At 35.2% G+C, this 27,507-nt stretch overlaps 1 protein-coding gene across 31 annotated transcripts in view; it reads right to left on the reverse strand.

The window, feature by feature from the left end:
• EPB41 (erythrocyte membrane protein band 4.1) overlaps window positions 1–27,507 on the reverse strand; it is a 199,556-nt gene that overhangs the window by 28,590 nt on the left and 143,459 nt on the right. For 14 of the 31 annotated variants that reach the window (XM_074305569.1, XM_074305575.1, XM_074305577.1 and 11 more), the window contains 5 exons: window positions 26,819–27,030; window positions 22,525–22,581; window positions 22,316–22,357; window positions 21,340–21,402; window positions 15,342–15,518 (listed from right to left, as the gene is read on the reverse strand). In XM_074305569.1, coding sequence (XP_074161670.1) covers window positions 15,342–15,518; window positions 21,340–21,402; window positions 22,316–22,357; window positions 22,525–22,581; window positions 26,819–27,030 — 551 coding nt within the window. Of the gene's footprint in view, window positions 1–9,219; window positions 11,774–12,435; window positions 12,742–13,147; window positions 13,199–15,341; window positions 15,519–21,339; window positions 21,403–22,315; window positions 22,358–22,524; window positions 22,582–26,818; window positions 27,031–27,507 lie in introns of those variants that run through there. The other 17 variants (XM_074305574.1, XM_074305582.1, XM_074305571.1 and 14 more) reach the window with 8 other exon arrangements.

The following is a 27,507-nucleotide window of genomic DNA, read 5'->3' on the forward strand; positions in this document are numbered from 1 at the left end:
CATAACTTTACAGCTATCAGAGCACCTTGGTAAAAAGAGGTACCTCAGGTAACAAAAGATATGAAGGGGGGAAATCCAGGGGGGAAGGAGGCAGTGGGCTTGAAATTAGAAGTACTGCTTAAGTCAGTACTGTCTAAATGTAAATAAAATTCCTTATCTCTATGAGCCTCAGTCTACTTCTCTGTACAGGGGAAATAATAATTGCCATTTTTTCTCACCTTTACAGAATTGTGCTTTCTACTTTCCAGAGAATTATGTATGAGTTGTTATTCAACATCCTTTGCTTTCATCAAACAATTCCTTCCCTTAACTTCACCCTGTAGCTATAGCTATGCTCTTTTTTTTTTTTTTTTTTCCCTGTTCCTGACTTGGACTGTATCCAAGAAATATGGCTTTGTGGCATTCATCGTAAAACTCGAAGTAATTTTCAGACTCTACTACCATATACATGGAATACAGCTTGGACTTGGGTCATTTCTGGGAAAAGGAGTTGATAAAATTACATCATATTGGTCCTTAATAAATTCTAATTGACCAAACTATTTTATGTGGAGACTTTACACCACAATGCAAACTTTATATATTTATTGTGACTAGAAATGACTAATAGTAATTATACTCCAAAAACATTTTCTAATTAATAGTGTTATTAGATTATCCCCAATATAGGTGAATGCAAAAGCAAAAAAAAAGCTTTAAGATAAATGCCTGATGCAAAATTAGCCATTAAGAAATAGAAAGTTTGGTCTTTCAACTGCACTCACCAGACAGGGCTCCACAGGTCAAAGAGATGTTTTCAGGCCTGAACAGAGTTGTAAATGTTAAAGTACTTGAGCAAACATTAGACATTAGATCAAAAGCTCCTTGTAGAGGAGATACCTTTGAGAACAATAATAAGGTGCCTCCTTGGGACAGAAGAGTCTTCTAGGGGTTCCACTTTCCCATTAGTATGGAAACAGTCCGGCCCTTAGTTTGTCTGTGATTTAAGATAACTCATTCCAAAAGATAACAAACAGAAACAACATGAAGGATAAGGAGGAAATTTAACATCCATATTAAATTAAACTTTGTAGATAACCACCCCTTATGGACTGAAAATAAACAGCATCTGGAGTGAACTATGTTCAAAAGAAATTATTAGTCCTTTGCTATTAAAAAATTTCATTATAGGGAACATGGTTGTTAACTTTCTTGAAAACCACCCAAAGTACTAAGTTAAAGAAACACAATGTCAAATATTGTAATTTTTCTCTGTATATAACTTTTATATTTCTTAGTCACAGTCCCCAAGACATATACATTCAGCTAGCTATTATACCACATGCAATGCTAGATTTGAATAATGCAAGTGGAGGATGAAAGGTTCACCTTGGGTAGAATCCAAAGTCTGCTAGGAGATGAATTCATACAATTTCCATTAATGCCACATAACAGCATCAGTCTCTGATCTCACACCCACTCCCACACTCCCACACTTCTCCTTAGTGATTAGAATCCCAATGGTTGGATGGCTGATAACCATTAATCTGTGATGTGTTCATTTCAAACAAAAATGTGCCACGTCAAAAAATGTTTCTCTTTGTAAATGATGTACTTACTGCACAGACTTTTCTTACAAAAATTCAACTTTTAAAATGCTTAATATAATTAAGGAAAATGTATTTCATATTTAAAACATGATTTGAAGAAATCTGACCTTAAACCCAAAGGATGTCTCAGTCTTATGGCTAAGTTCACAGAAATGACTCTTCCTGATTTAAGTCAGTAAAACTCTTATTAACTAAAACATCGAAAGAAAAATATATGGGTTTAGCCATATAGAAAGTCTGTCAAACAGGCTGACATGTTAATGATAAGTTGAGTTTAAACAGGATGATGTAACATAGAGAATAAGAGACTTCTATCATTCTGGACTCTAAAACTTACTGAGCAGGTTGCTATCTTCCTAAGGCTCAGTTTATATAGTTACAAAATGGCACTAACATTCATTTTTACCTACCCCAAAGAGGTTATTGTGAGTATAGTAATTTATAAATGGAAGCCATTAGTACTAGATAGTCCCCACCCCTTTCAGTGAACCCAACTCTACACATAATTATTGCTTCCTATTTCCTTAATGACTAATAGAAACAGAACTCAGATTTACAACAATATTTATTTACAATAGTTTATATATTACAGAGCACATAATCTGAGAAAAATATCAAACAAAATGTTCATGAAAGACTTTTCAGTAAAAATTTCTTCATCCAATTATCCAATTATGCTCTATGCAGCTGCATGAATTAACTAAACCTCAGGACTGAGTAGCCTCAGTCACTGATACTTCATGGAGCACAGAAGGCTTTACTGGAGAGCACCTTCCCAAAACAAGCTACAGTTCAAGGAACCAATCATAACAGAGTGCTCTTCACCAAGAAACGAGGAGATTACCTTGAATCACTATCATAGATAATGATCCTTACATTGCACAGAGTGATGTTTCCCACTAACAGAAGAAGATTCTCTCAGATAGAAAGTTTCATTACAATTTAATATAGGAAACATTTCTTCTGGAACCTTTTCCTGGAAAATCTCAAATACAACATGACACTGAGTATGAAACAGGATTCCAAAGCTTGAAAATTATTATTTTTTTTCCGTCCACTGCCCATCCACCTTTGAAATTTACCTTTTCTACAAGGATCAGTCTACGATGGAAAGTTTCATCACCAGAAATTTGGTCAGCAGGTGATGAATTCTGTGGGTCACAGAAACTCATAATATACATTAAGGAATGGAGAAACCAAGATCTGTATCAGGATAGGATTTTCACCTACATAGATAAAACTTAATCTGAAATAGCATTACTTAATTACAAAGAAGAATGAAAACTGAAATTAGAGTAAGAAAGTCTACATTCCAGTCTTGGTTCTACTACTCATTATTTATAAGGAAATCATTTAATGTCCAAGGATCTTGGTTTCCCCATTTGTAAAGGGGAGGGAAGGAAGCAAAGGATTAATACTATATATAACACTGAGTTATTACTATTATTTATAACCATTAATCTGGAAGATTTTCTGTATCTGAACACATATAGCTAATATCAGCTGACTGTGATCATGAAACAAGATGTGAGAGAAAGATATTCAGAAATACAGTGCTCTGTCCTTTTAATACATTGGAATTGAGGAGACATCTTCAATGAATAGTTACAGCGCCTGTCTTCATTGTTCACAATGAAACATTGAAAAGCAATGAATTTATGATCATTTACAAAAATGTATTGATTAGAATAGAAAAGCCATGTTTTTCCTTTCCTTATAGCTCCAAAAACCATCTCTGATTTTAACAAATCTAAATATAATGAATAACTAATATAATTCTTAGGGATAGGAGATATCAATCCCCCCCGCAGTAGATTTTGTTTTGAGGGCATAGGTTTTACTAAGGGAATAATGTTGGTGAGATGGGGGAGAAACTAAATCTTAAGTAGAACACAAAGTAACTTTGAAATGTTTTCTAAGCGGCTAAGTGCTTAGAGCCTTCAAGGTCTTCAGGTACCCCAATGAGTGGGGATTTCATTACATGAGTACTCCTTCTAGCCATGCAAATCACAAGTCATCCAGACTTGATCATCCTGTGGGATGTCTTTTCTACAGAGGATCTGCCTTGTGTGGTGTGACCTTTTCTGCATTCACTTGACATTTCAAGGATAACAATGGAACAGAACATAGACTGTCCACCTGTGTTCTCACTTTTGCCATGTGAGCCATCTCGCTATTTTAAAAGTATTTGTAAACTTCAAGTTTTATGCCACTTTCTCAAATATAATTACGATATTTTTATAATATGATGCAGCCTGCTTATGTATGTGTACGTTTATCCATTACCCACTGGATAATACTCAACTTCAATTCTTCAGACACTATGGTGTTCTATGATTCAACTATCAGATGAATAGTAGCACGTTTAAAAAAAGCTTTGCAAAGTTCTTTTAATGACCCTAAGTTTCTCTCTGAAACAATTTCCCAAAGACAATACAGCCTGCTCCCTTCCTTTCCAATTCTGGTCAGAACTATTACTGTCTGTTTAAAGTCCAAGAATTCATATACATATGTTTATGTGTGTGTATGTGTTTCTCTACATATATATATATATATATATATACTTCATATGTGCCACATATATATGTGAATATATGTGTGTGTGGTTGATATCTATCAATATATACACATACACACACAGATGGATCCATGAAGCTATTTAGATTATGTATCCAATTGCATGTTATAGCCTAAATAACAGGCATTCATCATTTACTTTGTTGTCCCTGTATAAGACAGTTAGGGTTGAATTTTTAAAGGTACTGATTCTGGATTTCATTTAGGAAGTTCTGTAATAATTGAAGACTAAATATAATGCAACACAAACAATAACAGCTGAAAGAGTTCACCATCCACAAGGAATCCTTCTTCAATTTGGATTCTGTGATGGATCTTTTCCATGACAATGGTGAAAACATCTGGTGAATATACAGTTCCCTGTAACTTGCTTTGATTGAAATTAATAATCATAAGGCTTAACAAAGTTCTGTTCTTTTTTTAGAGCATCTTGCATAATATTAATAAATGCATGAAAGATACCTTGTTGAAAGAAAGTCTTTTAGAAAGCATTTTTCCCTACCAAATCAAAAGCTTTTTATAGTCAACAAATAATAAGGACTGTTAAATCTTGTATTCTCTGCATCTCTTTAGCAATTGTTATGTAGATGTTATGTAGATATAATCTCTACTATGAAAAATAACTTTCAAAAGCCTACCTGTTCCTTTCTAATATCATTTTCAAAGATGACTCCAAAATGTGTAGATTATTTTGACAATTGTTACATTAGAAATAAAATCATTTGAGGCCTAAAGTCACTAAAAAGAGGAGTTAGGAGGATATTATAACTTCAATGTGCCTCTTTCTTACTAAAGACAACCATGCTACAAGAAAATTTCAAACTCTCATGTTTAACGTTACCTCATACACTTGAGTTATTCTCTAAAATGTTTTCTAATCTATCAGAATCCTAAGTGGTTGCCAAAAGTTGTTAAAGCCACTGAGTTTATGTCAAAATGTGCTTTGAAGGAGAGTGAATCAGTGAGTAGAAGTTCAGAATATTGGGTAAGGAAATGTGATTAGATGAATAGGGTAAAAGGAACCAGAAAGCTGAACTAGAAAGGATGAGGTAGGAAATGAAAACTGAAAGTGAAAGGGGAGGGATAGGAAGAAAGGCTAGCATGTGGAGGAGAAATCAGGACTGGGACCAGGCACTGTGGATCATAAGCTACTTAAGGGCAAGAGCTATATTTAACAAGGCTTTGTGTCTCCCACAGTATATATCCTATGCTCAATAAATATAAACAAAATTAGTGTTTAGGAACAGTAAGTAAAGTGCTCTCTCCTTCTAGTTTTTCCAGCAGCTGCTCATATCCCAGAGCTTTCCTGAGTTAAGATTTTCTGGTTTGTATGTGGGTCATTGCTTATGTTTTGGGAGGCTCCTAATTATATCTTTGACTAGTTGTAGAAGAGAAGAAAGAAGACTTAGAGCCTTGTCTAAATTTTCTTTAAAACTTCTGAACATAAGACTAGCCCCATAGGTAAGGCCCATTATTTATCCATGTCAGAGTTCTGTCTCTGCCAAAGGCATCAAGGGATGTCTGTAAGCGTATGGCTGTCTAATGGTCCAGGAGGAAAGACAGTCTGGACACCCAAGATCCAGCTCTACTTTAAGCTCAGTTTTTTACTCCCTGCTTAATTTTGGTTAAGTCCTTTTACCTCTTACTTGCTACCTGATTATAAAATAAGGGGGCTGATAGTGAAGCTACATGTCTTATAGAATCTATGAAACCTAGAAGGCAACCATTTTCTTTGATAATAGATTATGGATGTTATTCATACATTTATCTAAACTCTTCTCCAAATTACTTATATTTTTAGCCAGAACCACACAAAGAGGGAGGAGGAGTTGTTAATGCTACTTACTATGAAAAGTGATACCTTTAATCAATCAATCAATCAATTTGTTTATTTTTACTGAGGCAATTAAGTGACTTGCCCAGGGTCATACATCTAGGAAGTGTTAAGTGTCTGAGGCTGGATTTGAACTCAGGTCCTCCTGACTTCAGGGTTGGTGCTCTAACCACTGTACCACCTAACTACCCCACTACCTTTAATTTATATTAAAGCTCTCTTTCAAGCTTTAGAGTCCTTCCATATTTTCTATGGCAAGACTTAAAGAACAGGCATTATGTTTACCATAATGAAAATTTCTATGATTTTATTGTCAATTGTGCCCCAAAGACACTAGAATAAAAAGGTTCCCCAATTTTGAGCACCAAAGTTAAAAGCAACTATGAGTATGATGGGAGGGAGAAAAAAATTTCTGTATGAAACAGAAAGTAATGTGCTATGGTCAGTTCTTCACAACACCATTTAGAAGTCTGGGGTTTTAGTACTTTACTATATAAGGAAGACAGAAGAAGTAAACTTTGCAAAAATCAAATATACCATCCTTAGTTTGATCAATACTCTGGGCAAAGAAAAACCCAAGTACAGAGGCTGGGTTCCTTCTGGTTTTTCCCTCTGCTCTCTTTTTCTTATTAAGTGACTATCATTGGATAGCTAGATGACATAGTCTATAGAAATGTTAGGATTAGTGTCAGGAAGGCCTGAATTAAATCTTGCCTCAAGCTTATTAGCTCTGTGTTTAAGCCAGTTCATCTCTGTCAGCCCCAGTTTCCTCAGCTGTAAAAAGAAGATAATAATAGCACCTACCTCACAGTGTTCTTGTGAGGATCAAAGGAGATCACATTTATAAAATACTTTGCAAATCTTAAAGTGCTACATAAAAGCTTGCTATTAGCTAAAGCCTACCATGTCACTTTGGAAAGGAAATCAATCCCTTCACTCAAGTTTTGCTGCAAGGTCACCCTGGGTTCCCTAAGTATATGCCAACAAGCACTAGAAGCCATTTTCTGTCTAGTTCTAGCAGGCCTTACATCAAAATGGAAAGGTTCCAAAGTGTAGCTTAGACAGCATTCCATGCCTATTATCCAAATGACAGCTCAGTCAAGTTTGGAAAGGTTTTTCACTAAAATGCCAATTTCTGAGTGAAGACTTCTTTCACCTACAGCAACTCATGAGACTAAGTCATAGAAGGCATTGATGGTAAGAGCACCCACATAGATAAAATCACAGGTCATTGAGTACTGAAGTAATTATGCCTCCTGACAGCTTGAAAATGACCCTGGGTTCTCAAGAGTTATGCCCACAGAATTCAAGCTCTATAAACTCTTATCAAGGTAGAAAAGTTTTGAGCATAGGCCAAGTGACTGTTTCTACTATTTGAAAATCAGTCTAGCTAAGGGGAGGGAGATTCATCTATAAGGCTAGTGAGCACTGTAGCACTGGCCAGTAGGCACTAAGTTTTGGGGCCAGAGAACACAAAGTGGGGTATAGTCTAGAGAGAGAGAGTAATATGTCAAAGAAATCAAGAGACCTTTTGTAATATTTAAGAATTAAACAAATATCTAAAAGCTGATTTATAGGAAAGAGGGAGTACCATGCAAGTGACTTAGAAAAGTTAGTTAGCTTAGAAAAAAGAGGACAAATAATTAATATTTATAGCAAATCATCAAGTCTCATCTTAGTCAATAGTGTTAATCTCTTATCCCAACACATCTTTTACTAAACATGGAAATAAGAAGGAAAATTAACAAATTTAATTTCAACAGGGCAGTGCAGAAGCTATCCAGTCTTTGGATTCATGAATTCATGATCAACCTCCAATGTGATACTTATCTAAATTTGTCTACAAATATTAAAAAAAAAAAAGCCCCCCTCGCCACCCCCCCATCAGGACTGGCTTTTGATATTTTATCATTTTGTGGATACCAATGCAACATGTAGGGCTGTTTATTCTTAGACATGATTCTTGCTACAAGGCTAAGGTATCTCCTTTTCTAATCATTACTATCCTCCAGTAGGGAGATGTAGTAGGATATAGACATTTTCTACATCATTATTGGTAGTATTCTGGAGCTCACATAGAGCTACTTCACATCTTTCCATGATCTTTTCAATCAAATGAATTTTTTTTGAGATAGACCATGATGTCTCATGATTTGGGATTCATCTTATGAAATTCTTCTTCTTCATATGCGGGGGGAGGGGGTATGTTTCTGAGCAATGAAAAGATAGAAATGATGATTAAGAACTGAGGGACAGAAATAAGTCATTAATCGGCTAAGTTAAATTCTAAACTATGATATATTTGTAAGGAAAACCAAAAAGAAAAAAATGTATTTAATTTTGGTAGCTTTGAAGAATTTATTTTCTTCTAATTTCTACTTCCACATGCACAAATATTTCAATGGTTAAGTGAGATCACAGATCTCTCAATGTAAGCCTCTGCTCCAATGGTATATTCTGTGTCAATTTCATTCAAATGTTTTCATGCATATTCAAAACATCTGTCTACATCTTCTAATGTTGCCTAGCACTTTACAAGTGCTTGTTGATTTGACACTCACAATTATCTCTTAATTCCTGTTACCTGGTGTGCTCATCTTCTTCTTAGATCATATTATTTCTTTGACATCTAATATGTGACTTCTTGTGATTAATAGAGCTTACTTCTAACTCAGCATGTACATCTCCATTTCCTTTTGGATGACTTCAAATTTAGAATCTTTGGCAATTATGACTTGGTATTTGTTTTTTAAACATTTTCAAATAGGTTTAATAGAATTCTCATAAGTTGGTGAGATTTAATGAATGTTCATCTTCCTTTTAGCTTAAAACAGTATCATTTATCAATGATAAAACAATGCCTTAGGTGGCTTTGTGGCATCAGGTTAAGTATATACAGACTTAGGACCATGGAGTCTGGTTTGTTCCCAAATCACTATGTGGAAATTGGAATACCAATTAGTTCTTTCCCACAGTTAACTATGCTATAATAGGCAATATAGAGAGAAAACTCAAATCTTCTACTTCTTTGCACTGTGCTTAAATATGTAGCACTCACTGCTCTTCTGCTCATTAACCAAACCATACATCAATATTAAAAACTAAATCTTTCAAACTCAGACCATTTCACAAGAAGTTATTTCAAGTAGAGTCCAGAAGCAATGATTAGGGACTCCCCTTCTAATACAGAGAAAATAAGAGTTTTTTAAAAAAGGCTAATTTTGGCTATGAAATATAATCTTTAAAGTACAACTACTGGAAACCCAAAGTCAATATGTTCAATATTTCATTACAATCCTAAAGATTCCATCTTGTAGGATTATTATACTATTCTAAACAGTGACTGCTTAGTGGCAAAATTTTTTTCTTCAGGCCTATGATCAGGAAATGGAACCTTTTATCTGGGCAACAGGCACCTTTGAAGAGAAGTGATCACTAGTCTTCTCAGTTTCAAGAAGTATGTAAAATATTGACAGTTTAAAGATTTAGCTTTTGGTGACGATCCTAATACAAAGTGAAAGGTGCTTCATGCAAACTTCAACAATAGGAAGCAACATCCAAAAAGAGAAACTGAAAATCTGATCCCAGATAGTTACAAAAAGAAAATTCTAGAAGTATTTTCTCTTTATTTCCTTAAAAAAAGAGATACTTTCCACTAAAATAATTTCTTGTCCAATTTGGCTAAGATCATGCCTTGTACACCCTCATAAATAATGGAAAAGATCATGACGAAAAGAGTTAAAGATAATCATCCTTAATTAGGGAAGTGTTATTTGATATTTTGGGCCAAACAACTTTTTTCTGTTATTTCCCCTACAAACACACACACACACACACACACACACACACACACACACACACACACACACACACACTGTTTAAGTTATAAATAGATTTATCTAGTAACATACACAGGTCTATTCTCTGATACCAGCTTTTGTCATTCAAGTTTTCCCTCTTCTCTGCAAGTTTAGTGGGAAAATCTAAGTTGAAAAAATGGCAGGTTGCAGGAAATACTCTAGAATCATTCTATATATCTCAAGAAATAACAACATAATGCAGATGGATTCTAGCAGGAAGAAGATTCTAGACTCTGACTTCTTTTTTGTTTGTTTTAAGCCGCAAATATCTCAAAGACAAAAAAGTAAACCTTCTAAGAATAGAAATCTCTATGCATGAACTCAAATTTGGAAAATCAATGTTTGAAACTATTTTAACCCAATCATCCAGATAGGTACATTTGGTGCCCCACCCCCCAAAAGCAAGCAGCATGCAATTTGTTCTAAAGTTAGTACAATCGGTGAAGCATCAGAATTATGATCTGAACATAGATTGTACTTATATTTACATTCAGAGAAACTCCACAAATCAACGTGCAAACACAAGACAAAAACTCATCACAATAATACCTTCATTCATATCACCGTCATTAAAAATACTTTGTGGAATTATACACAAATTTTCAAGAACACATTTGAAATTCATCAAGAAAATTAAATCTATAAATATAAATTTTTAAACTTATTGTCATGGGTATTACTTCTAGTAACATCATTATTTCTTAAATCATAAAGAGAAGTTCAACAGTTTATTCATTCAGAGGAGTGAAACACCCTCAATAACATTTAAAAACAGAACTTAATTAGAGCAGGGTCTCATAGTAATAGTGAATTTCAGTACCATACCATTTTATGGAGGATAGGAGAAGACAACTCTGGAAAATAAAACCCTGGCTAGAGGTTAAAGGGCAATGGCAGTTTGCTTTTTTTCCCCCTCCTCCATTTTTTAACCATTAATCTCCTGTTTACTAAGAAACTGTCCAGTTCTCTTTGGCATGCTGGGCAGCTGGAGTAATCTGTCCCTGACCATCTCTGAAATATTCAAAAGAAGGCCACAGATGTCAAAAGCCTTTTATTTTTATATTTTACAAAAAGGCTTTGTATACTGGTTTGTTTGATTTCCCCCAGAAAAGGAGTGGTTATGGATCAGACTCCATTGTTCATTATGTATATATTTTAAGGCTTCTGAATAAACAGAAAGTCAGACTTTTTTTTCTCCTGAAACCACGGAGCTCATGTCACATGAATAACTGTTGAAAAATAAATGAGAACCCCATCAAATATTTCTATAGAGTACTTACTTTGCTCTGTGTGCAGTCTTAGAGGGGGACAACACAGTATAAAGTAACCAGGAAGAACATGCAGGAATAAGAATTATAGCTCTTAGAAAAAATACTGACCTGCCATATGCTTTTAATCTGATTTGTCTATGGATTGCAAAGGCTTGTTTAACTTCAGTGCAGAAAAGCTGGCCTGGCAATCCATTGCCACTTTTGTACTCTAAGACATGTACTGTATTAAGAGGAACACATTTCACAAACAGAAGAATAGTGGCAAGAACCCTATGGCTGAGCTCCTGAGAAAGGAGAACATCATACAGGAAAAAATGCAGAAGAGAGAAGCCAAGGACAAGAGTTCAAGGTTGTGGTCTTGAAATTTCAGGTGAGCACCCTGTTTTCAGGTCACAGAAAGACCAACCACCAAACAGCCAATGCAAGAACCACGAGAAAAGACATCATGAAAGGAATACGAGGAGATGGAAAAATACTAGAGTACAGGTGGCACTTTTTGAGGGACTTGTGTTCCTCGGGGATTGGAATGGAAACCTTGGTCAGAGTTTCTTCTTTTTCTTGCTGGGGCAAGGTTCTCTCAGTGGATCTCTTTTGTCTTTTTATTTTGTCTTCATCCTGTACTAACAGAGCACGTTCTTGTGTCTGCTTTCGTGGTAGAAGATCAAGAAAGACAGAGAAAGATGAACACAATGACAGATGGAAAATGTTCAAAAAATGGGACTTGGGGATGTGCAAAGTATTAACTCAGGCAGATATTTTGGAACCTCTCCACCAATCCAGGAATTGACCCTAATGAAACCACTCATGAGGGCAGTGCCCAAGCATCACTCATGAGTACTCTGTGTGAGCTTCAGAGCAGTCCTCTTCAGAAAATCCACCCAAGAGTTTGGGTCATTTCTGTTTTGTGGACAGTGGACCAAACCAGCAATGAAGCATTTTTCTCACCATCAGAAGGTTATTTGTGTCACAAATAAAAACAACAGAATAGAAAAAGTTATCTTGGCATCTTCCCAAGAATGTATCGGTCAAGCCTAAAAAACTGTAACTTCTTTCACTATCATAATTACTTTGTGCCAAGAAACAGTCATCTTAATCTTATAAATTTTAAAGGTTCTATAAAACAAAAAAATAAAAACTTTATCTCATGCCTCCAAATTTGACTATGGACAGTACAGAAACAACATTCAGGCCATTGCAAATCTCACACACATACTCATACACAACAACACAGACACAACTTTTCAGTAAACTACTTTTCAGATTGGAAACTATCTGATAGTAACTTTTCTCTTTTCGTATATGTCTTTTTCTTTTCGATTTTAGGAGCTTTCTTTTTTAAAATAAATTTTATGATTTCACAAATCAAACACCAACAATGTAAAGCAGTACATTATTTAGACTTTCAAGGGAACTTGGTTGTTCAGCTGAAAACTCTTTTTCCTTCTCTGTGTACTGCCTTCTGGGCGTAAGTCAAGTGTTATCTAGGACAGAAAAAATTTGGCCCTAAGCTCTCTTAGTTGAGCCAGCCTCCTTTGGTCACTTTGGAAATTTGTCATTGGTTCTTTGCACACCCCTAAGTGATGTGTATCAGGGAGAAAGTAGCTGGGGGACTGATCAGCAAAAATGGAAAGGAAAAAAAAAGGAAAGGAAAGAAAGGATGCAAAATTAATGTGAATTTTAAAAGAAAAGAAAACCAAAAGGGAGAGAAAGACAACATAAAAAGAATAGGGTACAATTAAATTGGGTTTCTTCTCTCCAAATACATAGTAACATCCTCATGCATCTTTCCAATCAGCCATGCACGGAGGTAAGCAAACCAAAAGCTGTCAAAGGTGCTCTCTGAGCAGGTGGTCAGGACTTTCACTAGGAGGCTGAAGGATGGGAGTCTGCTGGTAGAGCCCAAAGAAAAATATTACTCAGCAGCTGCTGCGAGATCTAGGGCAGGGGGTTCTCTGTTTAGTGCCATGACAAGAGCAAATCCTGCTTCAGCAGCACAAGTTCTAAGAGCAGCTTTACCTCAGGCCCACCAACCTTTCTCTCCGAAGGAAGGACAGAGGCTTTCTTCACCTGGGCATACACAAAGCATGGAAAAGTCAGTTGCCTTGCAATGCACCAAAAAGAGGGAAGAAGATTCCTCAGAAATTGGAACCATCATCCCAGGAGTTAAAGGAAATGGAAGAAAATAAATGACAGAATGGGAAATAATTTCCTGTTTAAAAAAAACTGTGGGATTTAAATTAAGGCTGCGCTGATGCATCTGAGCACACATGACAAAGTTTGAAACTGTACTGCACCCACTTCAAGCTCCCCAACTCCAAAGTATCACTCCTTCCTAAGGCTTTGAATCTCCTCTGCAACATATGGGACTCGATATACTTTAAAACAAACTCTCTGTGGCCATGCAGAGTTGAGTTTCCTTGCATTTATAAAAAGCTAAAAGCAAAAAGAGCTTTGGGGCTGCCTACTCTTAGTGTTGGGTTTTACTCTATTCTCTTTATTCTCCCTATATCTTCAGTATATATACCCCACCAAATATGGAAGAGTCCCTAAGGGTGTGTCAACCTAGTTTAAAAACTTTCTTAATGCTCCCCCAAAATGCAATTTTGTTCTTCAAACTAGCTCTGAGACAACTTCCAGAGGGAAGTAAAATGTGTTGCACTTTGTAAATGGGTCCTGACACATTTACCTAACACTCAGAAAATAAAGTTCATGATTTCTGGAGGAGAGGAACAGAGGTGGAGGGCTGATAACTAGATATTTCTAAAGTATGGACAGGAAGTAACAGCAACAACCCTTATGGATGTTGAGCTTTGTGTGCATATAATGAACTTGAATGAAGATTGGATTAGTCCATAAAAATGCTGGTTATATCTTTCCAGCAAAAGTAGAGATGGGGAAGGGAAGGGAGAAGAACATATGTCTAAGGATTTCTAGGAGAAAAGAAAGAAAAGATTGCAATGGGTGAGTGAGAAGAATGAATATGGCTAGCAGTAGTTGTCTGCCATCCCCAGGAGCTCTGTACAGAGGCCTTTTATCCTGGTAGAGATAGTTAAACAGACACCAAAGAGACTGTCTAATCCAACTTGTTTTAGAGGACTGTTTGCCTAACTTCACCATAGAACTTTGTCAAGAAGTAGCTTTAGACCAGAAATAACTTTTGGAGGCTACTATTTTTTTTCAGTTTTATAGACTATTACAACATTTAAATTATTGCTCCTATGTTCTGATTGTCTTTTAAAAGTTAGTCTTTAAACAGTTAAATCGCCACTCTTAATTAGGAGCACTAGTATCTTTTGGGAGGAAGGAAAAAGATATGGTTTTGAAAATATTAAATGTTGGTGAGCTGAATTACAATTTTTCCTTCTGCATCATTATGACTCATATAAATGCTAAATTTGTAGAGAATATAGATTTTTAAATAAGTAACTTTCATTGCTCAAGGTAACCTTCGAGAGATTTTTATTATATGGACCATTTAACTGGGTATATGACTTCTAAATTAGGTAATGACACTAATAGGAAAATTAAGGACAATCCCTGCAGAATCTCTCTAATCTCCAGAAGCGGGAGAGGGGGTGGGGAACTTGAACAACTACAAAGATTTAAGATTCTTCTCTACAAAAAAATAGATTCTAAATTGTTGATAGCATTTTCTAAAAATGAAATGCAGCAATCTGGATTTGGTATTCAGCAATCTTTGAAGAATAAAGCCTCAGTTTATTAACAAAATTATAGGCATTAGTCCCCAAAGTCAACAAATTTCTCAGAAGTATAAAACATGGCTAAAAATATCCCCTCCCCCAATCCTTTTCAATTCTAAACCTGTTACTATCAGCATTATGTACAAAGTACAATGCCTTGTATATACTAGATACTTAATAGATGTTTGTTATTTTAGTGACTTTCTCTTCTTTCCTCTAGGATGGTTTAAATCTAACCATTTTGCTGACTGACACTGCATTCACTAATGCAATTAAGAGTATACTGGTAGAAAGATTTCTCAGTGTCCAGTCGATTGTTAGACTGGCACTGTTTCTTAGAGTCCATCTGAGTGGCCTATAAAATTTAAAAGTGCTCATCAGAAATACATTGAAGTTCTAACAACATCATAGGACATAAAGAAAATTTTATCTACACTTTCTTTCCAGTTGAGAATGCATAAAAATCTTATTTTTCCACATGTCCTGACATCTTATTCCACAGTACTCACTCCTTCTCCTGAGGGAATCTGCCCATTGAGGTTCAGTGTCCGGAAAGGGGAGTGAGTGGACAGGCGCTTGTCCCACTCGCTGGGCCGAGGTTCTGGGACAGATTCCATGAAGCTCTTCTTGAGCTCGCTAATGCTGGCATGATGCTTCCGGATCTCTTCCTGGGTCTTGCCTAAATCCTATAAGTGAGAAAACAAAAGAGTGAAACAATAAACATTTGAGAATAAAACCAGACCAAAAAATAACCCATCAGAGGCAGTGGGCCCTGGCAGAAAACACACCACATCCAGGAGATAGGTTGCCAAATCCATAGTTGCGCTAAAACTGAAAATATACCACTGGGGTATGTCGCCTTGTTTTCTTTTATTTTCTTTTTAAAAACAAGGCGCTTTTCTTAGAAGCAGATAAGCATCATAACCAGAGGGCATCTTTGAACAATTTGATTTGATCAAAGATGTTGTCTCATTAATCTGGCAGCATTGGACTAGGCTGACCTCTAAGGTCCCCTCCAATGCTAAGATTCTAAGACTTGTCAAACACCCATAAAGAGTTCCTTTATTTATTTCACATCTCTCCTTTCTCCTATGATGTACTGATATTGGAGAGTAGATATATCCAGCTCTCCATCACCTAATCCAATTAATGCGGATGGTTTCTCAATTTAATCACCCTCATTCTGGGTTAGGTGACACTGAACTGGTATAAGCTCAAGCAGGATGGAGATGATGATAAAAGGAAAGTAGAGATTGTTGCAGGTTGCTATACAAAGAATCAGGATTCCAACACTAAAGAGTGATATCCATTTTTTATCAGGAAGGTTGGCAACCTTGGGCTGTCTCAGGATTTATAGATATTTCCATAGATCCCCAACAGCAGCTATAGTAATGCAAGGTATGCCTTTGACCACTAATTTTTAAAAATTATTTTTATTTTACAGGTAGGTTGGATTCCATCTTTTCTGATATGATATAAAGTTCACCACAGTAATCCTTAAAGCTGACCTTCATTCTGGACTCCTGCTAACCTTTGAAATTAGTCACAATCGCTAGTGGATATAACGGCTCATCTATCTGGGTTCTGATTCACATAATATTGAAAAATTCTCTACCAATTTCTTCTGCCATTCTCTACTGATTTTTTTCTTCACTCCCAGGAACAATTCAAGGGTAATGAACTAAATAAAAATTTTCTGTGGATGCAGGTGTGGCCAATAAAAGTTTATCTAAGATTTTGTGTCTCCCCAACAATTTAAGGAGTAAGGGGGACAAAGTTCATTAACCCTTAGATATGAAATCTCCATAACCAGAAGCAGGGAACAGGAACCAGAGGGAATATCCTCAAGAAAGATATGCAAGATCTAATAGTTATTCATAGGAAGAATGGAGGCTTATTTTGTTATTTTTTATCATTTTATCCCAAGCAAAAACCACAATGCTCTGCATATAGTAGGTGTTTAAACTGAACTGAAAGTAAGAAAATTGTATGACTTGAGCAATGGTGGAGACAGGGATACACTAAGAAACTAAGAAGAGGCAAGAAAAATGGCCTTAAAAAGCATTCAGTTCTCCAAAGAAGGTCCTTATCGGAAAATGCCTAGCAGCTACTTCTTGAAGAGAAGAATTTTGATGCTTCCTTTCTTGCCTTTTTCTGAAAAGAATCCAAAAGCCATGCTTGGGTTCAAAATATCTGGGAGGATCTATACGTTTAACAGTTGCTAAAAATCCCAGGAATTTATTTCTTATCAGCATAGCTATGTACTCAGGAGGTGGATGTTAACTCACCTCCAGGTTTAATGAACATGTTTCAGGATTGACTTTCATTTGATTCCTTAGAAAAAGTCTCTTTTTACAAGAGAAATGAAATTCATTTAAAACAAAATTTATACAAAGATCTTTTTAAAGACTTGTGTTTTTAAAAATATTTGTTTTCAAAAGCAATACTAAAGGAAATTAGCATTGGGATAGAGGAAAAAATTAGTAGAAGAATGCTAATTTTGATTTTGGATCTAGTTTACTTACTAAACTCAATTGCTATTCAATCCATTTATCTACTTACTTACATTAGACTGAACGAAAAAATATTGCTTTACAATCAGTCAAAGAAAAGGCTGACCCAGGAGAGGAGATCCTGTGCCTCTTTCCTCAGAGTAGTTCCTGAGTACTGGGATGATATATGGGTATTTCTCATGCATACAGGCTTCACCATTGAAGAATGACAGTTGGGAATTTTTGTCTCAGTAAAGAGCAAACGGGATATGTGTTTACTAACTAAGGAAAAGAATAAACAAGCTGGAGCCCAGTAAGAATGTAGCATCTGATGACCTGGTTCCCTGCTTAGAAATTAAAAGCATAAAAAAGATAAAGAATAAAGGTGAAGAACAACTTTTTAAAAATCAAAAGTATTTAAGTGGTAAGCAAAAAAAAAAAAAAAAAAAAAAAACCCAAATCAGCAAAAGAACCCCCCCACCCCCCACCCCCGTCAAACTAGAATTATACATAGAAGCTCTTTAATGATTAAAAATGTTGACTGCTATATCCATCCTGCCAAGCTTTCAACATGGTTTGGGTCCTGAGATGATGAGGGCTTTCAATGGCAGCAAAATGGAAAGATTTGGAATTGGAGGCCTTGAGCTTGAATTCTGGCTATTTTACCACTCATAATATTGGGTAATCAATAATCTTCCTAGCCCTCAATCTCTTAAGTTCTTTCCAAATCTAACTCTATGCTATGAAGCTAGGGGATTCTTAGTAAGGTTAAGTAATTCTCTGGGAAAATTGGGGATGAAGGGAGAAGGAATGTGGTAGGGATTTAGTAACAATGAAGAAATTTTGGAGGCAATCATTTCAAAGATATTTATTGTATGCACTTATTTTGGAAGATGAGGGCAGAAGAGACAGAAGAATTTAAAAGTGAACTTGAATGCAGGAATAAAAATAGTAAATGGAAGCAATACTTTGCTCAGTGACAGATAACCTACAAGATATTTCTATGAAAGAGGGAAAACTTTCTCCTCAGAGGAAGCAGTGCAATATAATCAGCTAAATTTTCTCAACAATCCAAAAGTTATTCAATTTTACTGATGCCCTCAATCTCATAATTTCAGCAGTAATTAAACCAAAAAGCTTTATTAAATAGAAATGCTTTCAAAAGGTGGTTAGTAATTTCTATTTTAAAACACACACAATTGTTTAGGAATCCCTTCTCATGACTATTAATGAAATGGTAGGAGTGAAAAAATAAAAGCACATCACACATAGGAACACTGTCAATCTTGGAAGCCACAACACTCTATGGAACACAGGGTAAATATATGATTGGTACTGTAGGTTCTTGCTGGAGGAGGATGAAAGAAAATAGACTAGCAAATGTAATTTTGTTATCATCAGCCGCTGGAGCCTGAGCCAACTAGCCCACTCCTACACATGTACATATAGGTTAGGTTGAACCCAGTGAATCTACTAAAGTTTGAAATAACCCATGTGAAATGTTGAGTCATCCAACTGTATAAATGTATATATACATATGATATTTAACATATACTTTAACATATTTAACATGTATGGAACTACCTGCTATCTAGAAGAGGGGGTGGAGGGAAGGAGGGGAAAAGTTGGAACAGAAGTGTTTGTAAGGGTTAATGTTGAAAAATTACTCATGCTATATGTTTTGTCAATAAAAAGCTATTAAAAAAAGAAAAGAAACGTTGAGTCATCCCTGGCTCACAGGACTCTCATTTTATTTTATCTGTAAGGGATTGCTTGTCTGGGTAACTCCTAAACCTGGCTATGAGATTCCTCTTTGGAGGGTATTGTCAACAAAAGTGAAAATAAAAGAGTATGAATTAAAATTCTTAACAGTTTCTGAGAATTAAATGGAGTAGGATCTCGGGCATGAAGCCTATCCTGCTAGATATTAAAAATGCATGCAGAGCTGGCAAAGGGGAAGAGAATAATTCAACAATCTGAGATTGATGGCTACTATCTGGATGCAAGTAGCTTTTTCGCAATTCAGATGAAGAAACAACCTGGCAAGGCTAAATGAATTGACAGAAGCCATATATTAAGCCATTGGCAGATTTAAGAAAGAATTCTCAATCCCTCCAACAGTTCACAATTTGCCTTGATCATAGAACAACGCTATGTGAAAACTAGTATTTAATATATGTTTTTGGAATGACTGATTCATTAACCTACACTCTCCCAAAATGGAAGAAAGGCAGTGATTTCACTTGATCAGACATATTAGCCTTTCCTTTCCCAGTACTCTGCTAAATGCATTTATCCCTTTGTATGTCTGATATAAATAATTATTATTTAGATAAATGTTTTATTCATTTGTCTGCAAGCGTTTAGTATTCTGATCAACACTGTTTCAGATGAGAGGCTCTCAAGGTACAAGAAGTGTGTCTAATTTGTTCCATATAACACAATATCATGCTAGTAAAATGTCTCTGTTTCTTTAATCATAGGGTCAGGATATCTTAGGTTAGGAAAAGAATATGTCAGATTATCTAATTTTTTTCCTTCAATCAGAATTATGACATTATAGGAAGCAGATTAGCTCAATATAAGAAAAAGTTCTTTAAAATTAAGGATATCTAACAACGCAGTGGGTTGCCTAAGCAAGTAATGAAAATTCTCTGTCATTGAAGATTTTAATGATTTAAAAGGTCAATGATCATATGCCAGGTACATCAAAGAAAGGATTCATATTTCAGGTAAGAGTTGGGTCTATTTCTACTTGGCTTTATGGAAAATCCTAAAAAAAAATCACCTCAAATTATCATTGATTCAATTAAAAACTTTCTACAAAGAAACAGAATAAAGAAACTGATACAATGATCTACCCCAATGTTTAAGGAACCTTTATGTGGGAAAATTCTTTATGTTTAAGCCAAACCTTTAATACTAACATTAAACCTACTTCTTTTTGCTCTGTGTTCAGGGGATCACATTGTCATTAGCATGTATTTAAGAGCCATTCAAAAGCCTGAGGACAATTAAAGTATCCTTCTAGAGAGTGAATAATAGCTCTTTTAAAGCCTTGTACAGGGATCTTAATAGCTGACTTTTGCCAATTCTATAATTCTTTGCTCAAATTTAAGACTTGTTAAAAAATGTAGAATGGGGGGGTGCAGCTAGGGGGCACAATGGATAGAGCACCAGCCTTGAATTCAGGAGGACCCGAGTTCAAATCTGGTCTCAGACACTTAACACTTCCTAGCTGTGTGACTCTGGGCAAGTCACTTAACCCCAGCCTCAAAAAAAAAAAAAAAAAAAAAAAAAAAATATATGGAAAGAATTTAAATTGTCTTGTAAAGTCATTGTCTTTTTTTTTTTTTTTAAAACACTTGAAAGTCAAAAAACTTGAGTTCAAGTAAGTCATGCAGTTTCTTAGTGGATAAATGGAGAAAAGAGTATTTGTGCAATCTGCCTTTACAAAAGCTACTATAAAAAAACAAATGGGGTCAAGAAATAGATAAATATGGGTTCTTTCTTAGTCTTCCTTCTTTTGGTTCCAACACTATGAATTTAGCAAGCTCATCAGAACTCTGATATTATATTTAAATATACTTAATATGTTTCCAATTTGCCCATCTTACCATTCCTCTGTCTCTTCCACATTGTCTCAGGTCAGCAGAGGAAAATAATATGACTTTTATTTGGGATCTATGCTCATCTTTGGGAAAATTCAGGAGACTTTGAGTGGTGATGTGAACTTACTGAGAATAAGCAAATGGTTAACCAATCCCCCATTTGAAATGGAGTAGTCCCAATCATATATTTTTCTGATAAATATGACAGATGAAAACTAAAAAGGCAGAAGAGATGGTTGCAAATATTCATGTTTTATCAACATGCAAAAGCATTTTTAAATCTAAAATTTTCTCATGCAAGTGCATGCAAAACCAAATGCAGCATAGGAGGAAGAAAAAGAGGCCAGCAAAGATGCAGAAGGTTCCAGGCAACCAACTGAAATTAGCTTCAAGTTCATACAAACCTCCAACATTAAATTGCTATGTCTGATATAAATGTTTTCACCATCTAGTCTCTTTGTTTTTTTCTGTGAAAATGAAAGGGGGAAAAAAACAGAAAAGCACAAAAAATTAAAATGTTGTTCTTGCGGGAAAAATTGCAAATTGGCAAATCAAAAAATGGTTAAAATCAAATGTCTGGGACCAGCATATGGAACAACATGAAATGGTCATGGAACCACAAGGACAAATGGAGAAACAATTACCACTAAAAAAAAAAAAAAAAAAAAAAAAAAAAAAAAGGATGAATTTGTTTATGATTAATGGATTTCATTTAAACAGATAGTGCTCCTTGTTTTATTGGCTTCTTTGACATCAAATTCCATGCTTCCCCACTCATATCTGAAGGTACAAAGCTCTTTCAAATAAGAAAAAAAATGCAAGTCATTTAAAAAGCTTTGAAGCTTGTAGATATCTTCTTAGAAAGATGCTCATTTCTTTTTCAACATCAGGTTGCAAGTTTGATGACAAAACTACATCACAAACACCACTAATGGTAGGAGACAGGTATATAAGTTTACCTATGTCATATAATATTTCCCTGGAATAAAAATATTAATTACCTCACTTATATAAGCAAAGAGAGTATAGGTAAACAAAGTCAGTTTCTAGCAATGCTACCACTTCGGTAGTGATTTTGACAAATTTGAATATAAAGCTGTCAATAATAATAAATAGGTATTTGCATCATTTTACCAACTCATACTCCTGGCTGATACATTTCACAAAAAGGTGAATAAAGGATTGTTTTTAATTTGGTCTCCTCTGCTGATCACTGCTCTTCATGTGAGAGCATGATTCATTATAAAAGTGAGCTATGGACAGCCCTCAAATAACCAACAAGAAGCCAATGAAAAGAATGGGTCACCATCTCTTTAATGCACTGGAAGTGAGCATGGACAAAGTGACAATGTTGCTCTGTGAAATTGAAAAGTGTCTAACCTTCCTCATTCTTATCAGATCTTCTGTTTTTTCTGCAGGTTGCTGTTTTGCAGTAATTAAAAAAAAAAAGAAAAAATAATAAAAAGTTGGCTCATTGAAATTTGCTTGGAACTTCATTTTACAACCTTTTAAAAAAAAGAAGAAAAATGGAAGGAAAAAATAGGGGCAGAAAAAAATTAAAAGGAGCATGAGCGACTGTCGGCACAAACCTGGATTTGGTCACCATTTATGGTGGGTGGTGTGACCTCGATGTGGGTTTTTTCCACCTACATTTAAGAAATAAAGTGGCAAAAACATTTCAGGTTAGTGGGTTTTTCAGGGATAGCTTTGCTCCAACATATAAGTTGAACATTTTAGCTGGCTGTAAAACACAATCTAATATATAATCATCATGCAGTCTTGAGGAAGGTTTTACAGGAAAGGGATTCACTCACTTCCAATAGAAATCTATTAGTTCAATTTCCCACCTTTGAAGTCAAAAAAGTCATTTAGAACATAGATTTAGGAAAGAGAATTTCAGGTAGTTATTCTATTTAGCTTAAGCTTATTTAAGTATGTTTCTTTAAAGGAAAAAATGACCCAGAATAATTACCAAAAATCAAAACTTTAACCAAATTGCCATTGTGTCTATATAGTTGACTTTACATTTCTTTTGGTGATCTGAAAGCAATTAAGAAAATATCTTTAAAAATCAATTCATAGGCTAAAAAAAATTGAGGCATGTATATATTTTAGAGACAATTCACATTTGCATTTAACACACATACAACATGCAATATGATTTATAACCAAAAAGGGAAGCTAATCATATATTAAATCATAAAATTCATTATTCTGAAATGGATCTATGATTATATCTAACATTGATTTAATAATAAGCACATAGAAAGGTTACCCATAGAACCCAAATTAAGATTGATGAGAATAAATATTGTAAGTATTCTGAAATCCTGATCACTAGGTCACTAAAACTGGGATATTTAATGAAAGGGGTGTAATTCATAGGATCACTGATAGAAGAATTGAAAAGGATCTTCTATGTCATCTAGTTCCACTCTCTTACATTACAGATGAAAAAGATGAGACCTTCAGAGTTGAGATACATTAGATTAATTCTGCTTGTTATTAGACAATAATAATCTATATGACCTTGGACAATATTACCTCTCTCGATCTCTTTCCTCATTTTATAAAGGGGAGAGAGAGCTGGACCAAATGATGTCAAAAGTTAGTGGCAGCTTTAAATCTATGATCTCATAAAAACCAGCTATGTAAGAAAAGTACTTTGTTAACCACAGTGGGTTATTAGACATGTAATTGTCTTTACTAGTATCACTGTTGTTGTTATTATTAGCTATTCATTTTCAGTGTCTAAATTATTCATGCTCATTTGAATAATCATAGCTTTTGCCTTGAGATTTCCTGTTAAATATAGAATAAAAGTGAGAAATCTTTGTTTTCAAGTAAGGTTCAAGTGTTAGGAATCAATGAGATGGATTGGGGAATGGTCATCAAGTTCTGCCTGCCTATGCAACGTTTTAAATGTAATAAAGGCATACTATACAGTGCACATGAGACCTCAATATCTGCAAATTAGACCTCACCCAATATTGCCCAGTGACAGACCACTTCCATGGACGATTCTGTTATGAAGTATATTGTCCAAATTAGATAGATATAGTTTCCCTTTATATAGCAAAGTTATTTTGTTACTCGGATTATATAATAAATGTGGTTTTAAGTGAATGTCAGATTTCTCACTGCTACAATTCTAATTTGCTACAAAATCAGAATAGAGTTTATTGTTATTGTTAATATGGGGAGCAATTAAGATAATTGAGGATTATCAGAGATGCTTTCAACTGATTACAGTGAGATTACCTGAAGTACATTTACATAACGATTAATTAGCAAGAAGACTCAGTCCTATCACTCAAATGGGGGCACATACCAAGGGAGAATTCTTCCCACTCTGCTACAGTCACAATAGCAATGGGATGCTATTCTTAGACATAATTATGTCTGTCCTACAGGCAGAGAATAAGTAAATTAGCAGAAGGCCAGAGGAGTTTTAGCCATTGCCAACATAACATAGCTTTCTGCCAACTGTTATAATATTTTCCAGAGAGTCAGTGTAAAGGATGGAGGGACAGAAGCACTATCATCAGAAATGCCAAGCTGTTCAATGAGCAAGAAAAAATTGTTGGCTGTGATCCTCTGTTATAAAGGCACTAGTGATACGAAATTGCAGCTCAGTCATTTTTTGGTTATGACAGATTCTTTGTGATCCTATTTGGGGTTTTCTTGGAAGAGAAGTTGGAATGATTTGCAGGATGAAGAAACTTGTCCAGGATCACAAAGCTAATGAAGTTTCTGAGGTCAGATTAGAACTCTATCTGTCTCAAGACATAGAAGTAGGTAGCTATAAAATTGTTTGCATAGCTAGCGTACATATATACATGGATATTTTCTCTCTTTGGACCCAAGTTAGAGACTCAAAAAGCAAAAAAAAAAAAAAAAAAATAGCCCCCCCCCAAATCCTTACAATTAATTTTATCTTTTGAGATTCTATGGCACAGTATAATGAACACTGAATTTAGAGTCAATAGATTACAATGAGATCACCTGAACTGCATTTACATAACAATTAATTGGCAAGAAGACTCAGTCCCATCATTTAAATGGGGGCACATACCAATGAAGAATTACAGAGAATTGGTTTTGAATTCCAGACTTGCAAACTGTTAGTCAGGTGACCTGCCCAAGTCATTTTTCTTCTTTGGGCCTCACCTTGCTGCTTTCTAAAATGAAGGGGATGAACTACTTGACCTTCAAGGTCCCTCTCCAGGACTAACATTCTGTGATTCTGAGTCTACAAAGGAAGCCAGTCTCATCTGCACTCCAGGTGATGGATTAGGATAAAAAGGACAAAGTTAATTAAAATGTCAAGGGGGTGGAACTACCTCAGAGTCTATTGGATGTCAGATTTCTTAATTGGTTGATAAAATTTAAAACCCCTTCTGAAAAGATCAACACAACACAACAAATTTTATGTTATCAACAGTGAGATTTGTATTTTCTCCAATAAGATGAACTGAAGACCTCAGGACTAATAATGCTTAGACATGCTTAACCAGCTTTGTCAACATGTACAAGGTTACTCATCTCCTTTAATGCATTACAAAGAGGTTAAGTGATCCTATGGACCATCACCTCAGAGCTAGGAGAATGGCTTGTCTTCATTGTTGAGGCAATTCTTAAAAATTCAGCATACAAATCAACCTTGATTTATGAAATATTCATATTCTGGAAGAGTTGTATATATATATATATAAGATTATTTTTAAAGTCATTTAAACTTTACTACTTAAAGAACTTCCATTAAGAAAGTTGTGTATTGGGGTAGCTAGGTGGCACAGTGGATAGAGCACCAGCCCTGAATTCAGGAGGACCTGAGTTCAAATTTGATTTCAGACACTTAACACTTCCTAGCTATGTAACCCTGGGCAAGTCATTTAACTCCAGCCTCAGGGAAAAAAGAAAGAAACATCAAAAAGAAAGTTGTGTATCATAAAAAATATTTTAGTAAATCAAATAATCATTTAGTTTTGTAAATTTGGACTTTTATATAACTAGCTTTTTGTATCAAGTAGACACATACAATTTATTCTGGAACACTTGTGCAGACTTCAACTATATAGGTGTTTTCTAAACTTAGCAAGACTTTTATGATAATGGGGAGGTGCATAGATATGGATAGTGCATAAAAATCTAAGGTTTATTCAATGTATTGATTGATTTTGTCAGTTTTTCTTGTTCTTATTTTTCTTTCTTTTAAAAAAAATTCTCTGTTATAGGGAATGTCTATCTGGGAAGGAAGAAGGGAAGAGAATATGGGAAAAATCTAAGATATGTAACAATAAAAGATATCAATACAAATTTTAAGGAGCCCTTTCTCTCACCAAGAGAATAATTATATCAAAAGAAAAGAATAAGAAAAATGAGAAGGGTAGAAGTTGAAAGAATACCTGTTAGGAATCAGGAGATTTGGATTTCGGTCCCAGCTTTGCCATTTACCAATAAAACTATTAGAGAATAGCTATGTAAAATGATGGAGTTATATGTAAAATAAAGAAGTTGAATTAGATTAGATTGCTTAATCTGGGAACCTGCTTTTAAAAAAATATACTTTGATAATGATCTATTAGTATAATTGGTTTCTTTTAAAACCTTATGTATTTTCTTTTATATATATACATACAATTCTGAAAACAGGATCCAGGGCACAAAAAACTTCAGAAGGCCTGACATAGATGTCCTCTAATATCGTTTTCAAGTCTAAAATTCTGAATCAAATTCTTACTCATTACACATCCACTGATAGAACTCTACCCTACCCTCATTACAGAAAAACAAAGGAAGTGCTCTGAAACCTCATCAGTTAACTAAAAAGAGCACAGGGACCAGGCACTCCAGAGAAATACCAACTAGGGTAACAGATACCTTCCATACTTCAGTGGGCTCTGGTTCCACTTGTTCAGGTGCCACTTCTTCCTTTTTTATCTCTACCTTCACAGTTTCCTTTTGCACTTTAGAGGCGGTGGGCTTCTTGCCATTTGAAGTACTAGGGAAGCTGACTTCTGGACCATGGCTCTGAGCAATGGCTGGTGCTGAGGTAGGCCGAGGACTTCGGTCTGGTGTCTCTACTGCTCCGGCTTAACAGAGAGAAGAAAACAGGTGAAAGGAAGGTAAGATTCATAATGACCCTTTTCAAAAACAGTGGACAAAGGAGCTATGATCTTTTGTAGTCATATTCATGCTATGTATGCTTGTCCAAAACTTATCTTTCCATCTGAAATCTGGCCTTTCCTTTTTCCTCTATCTCGGTAATGGCCATAGGGATATTATGTAGTCATGCAGGCCTAAAAACCTATTCATCATTGACTCTTCTTTCTCCTTTACCTCACATCTAATTAAGTTGTTAAGTCCTGATATCTGGCACATATTAGGAACTTAAAAATTCCTAGATAACTATTGACTTTACCTCCCCATCTTTCTCATGTGTAACATTTACATTGTCACCACTAATTCAGGTCATTATTATTTTTCACCTCAACTACAGTAACAGATTTATTTAGAGTAGTCTAAAAGATTATCTTCTTGTCTTCAGTCTTCCTCCTCTCCAAACCTTC

The sequence above is a fragment of the Sminthopsis crassicaudata genome, chromosome 3 (assembly GCF_048593235.1).
Source record: "Sminthopsis crassicaudata isolate SCR6 chromosome 3, ASM4859323v1, whole genome shotgun sequence".
NCBI classification, from domain to species: Eukaryota; Metazoa; Chordata; class Mammalia; order Dasyuromorphia; family Dasyuridae; genus Sminthopsis; species Sminthopsis crassicaudata.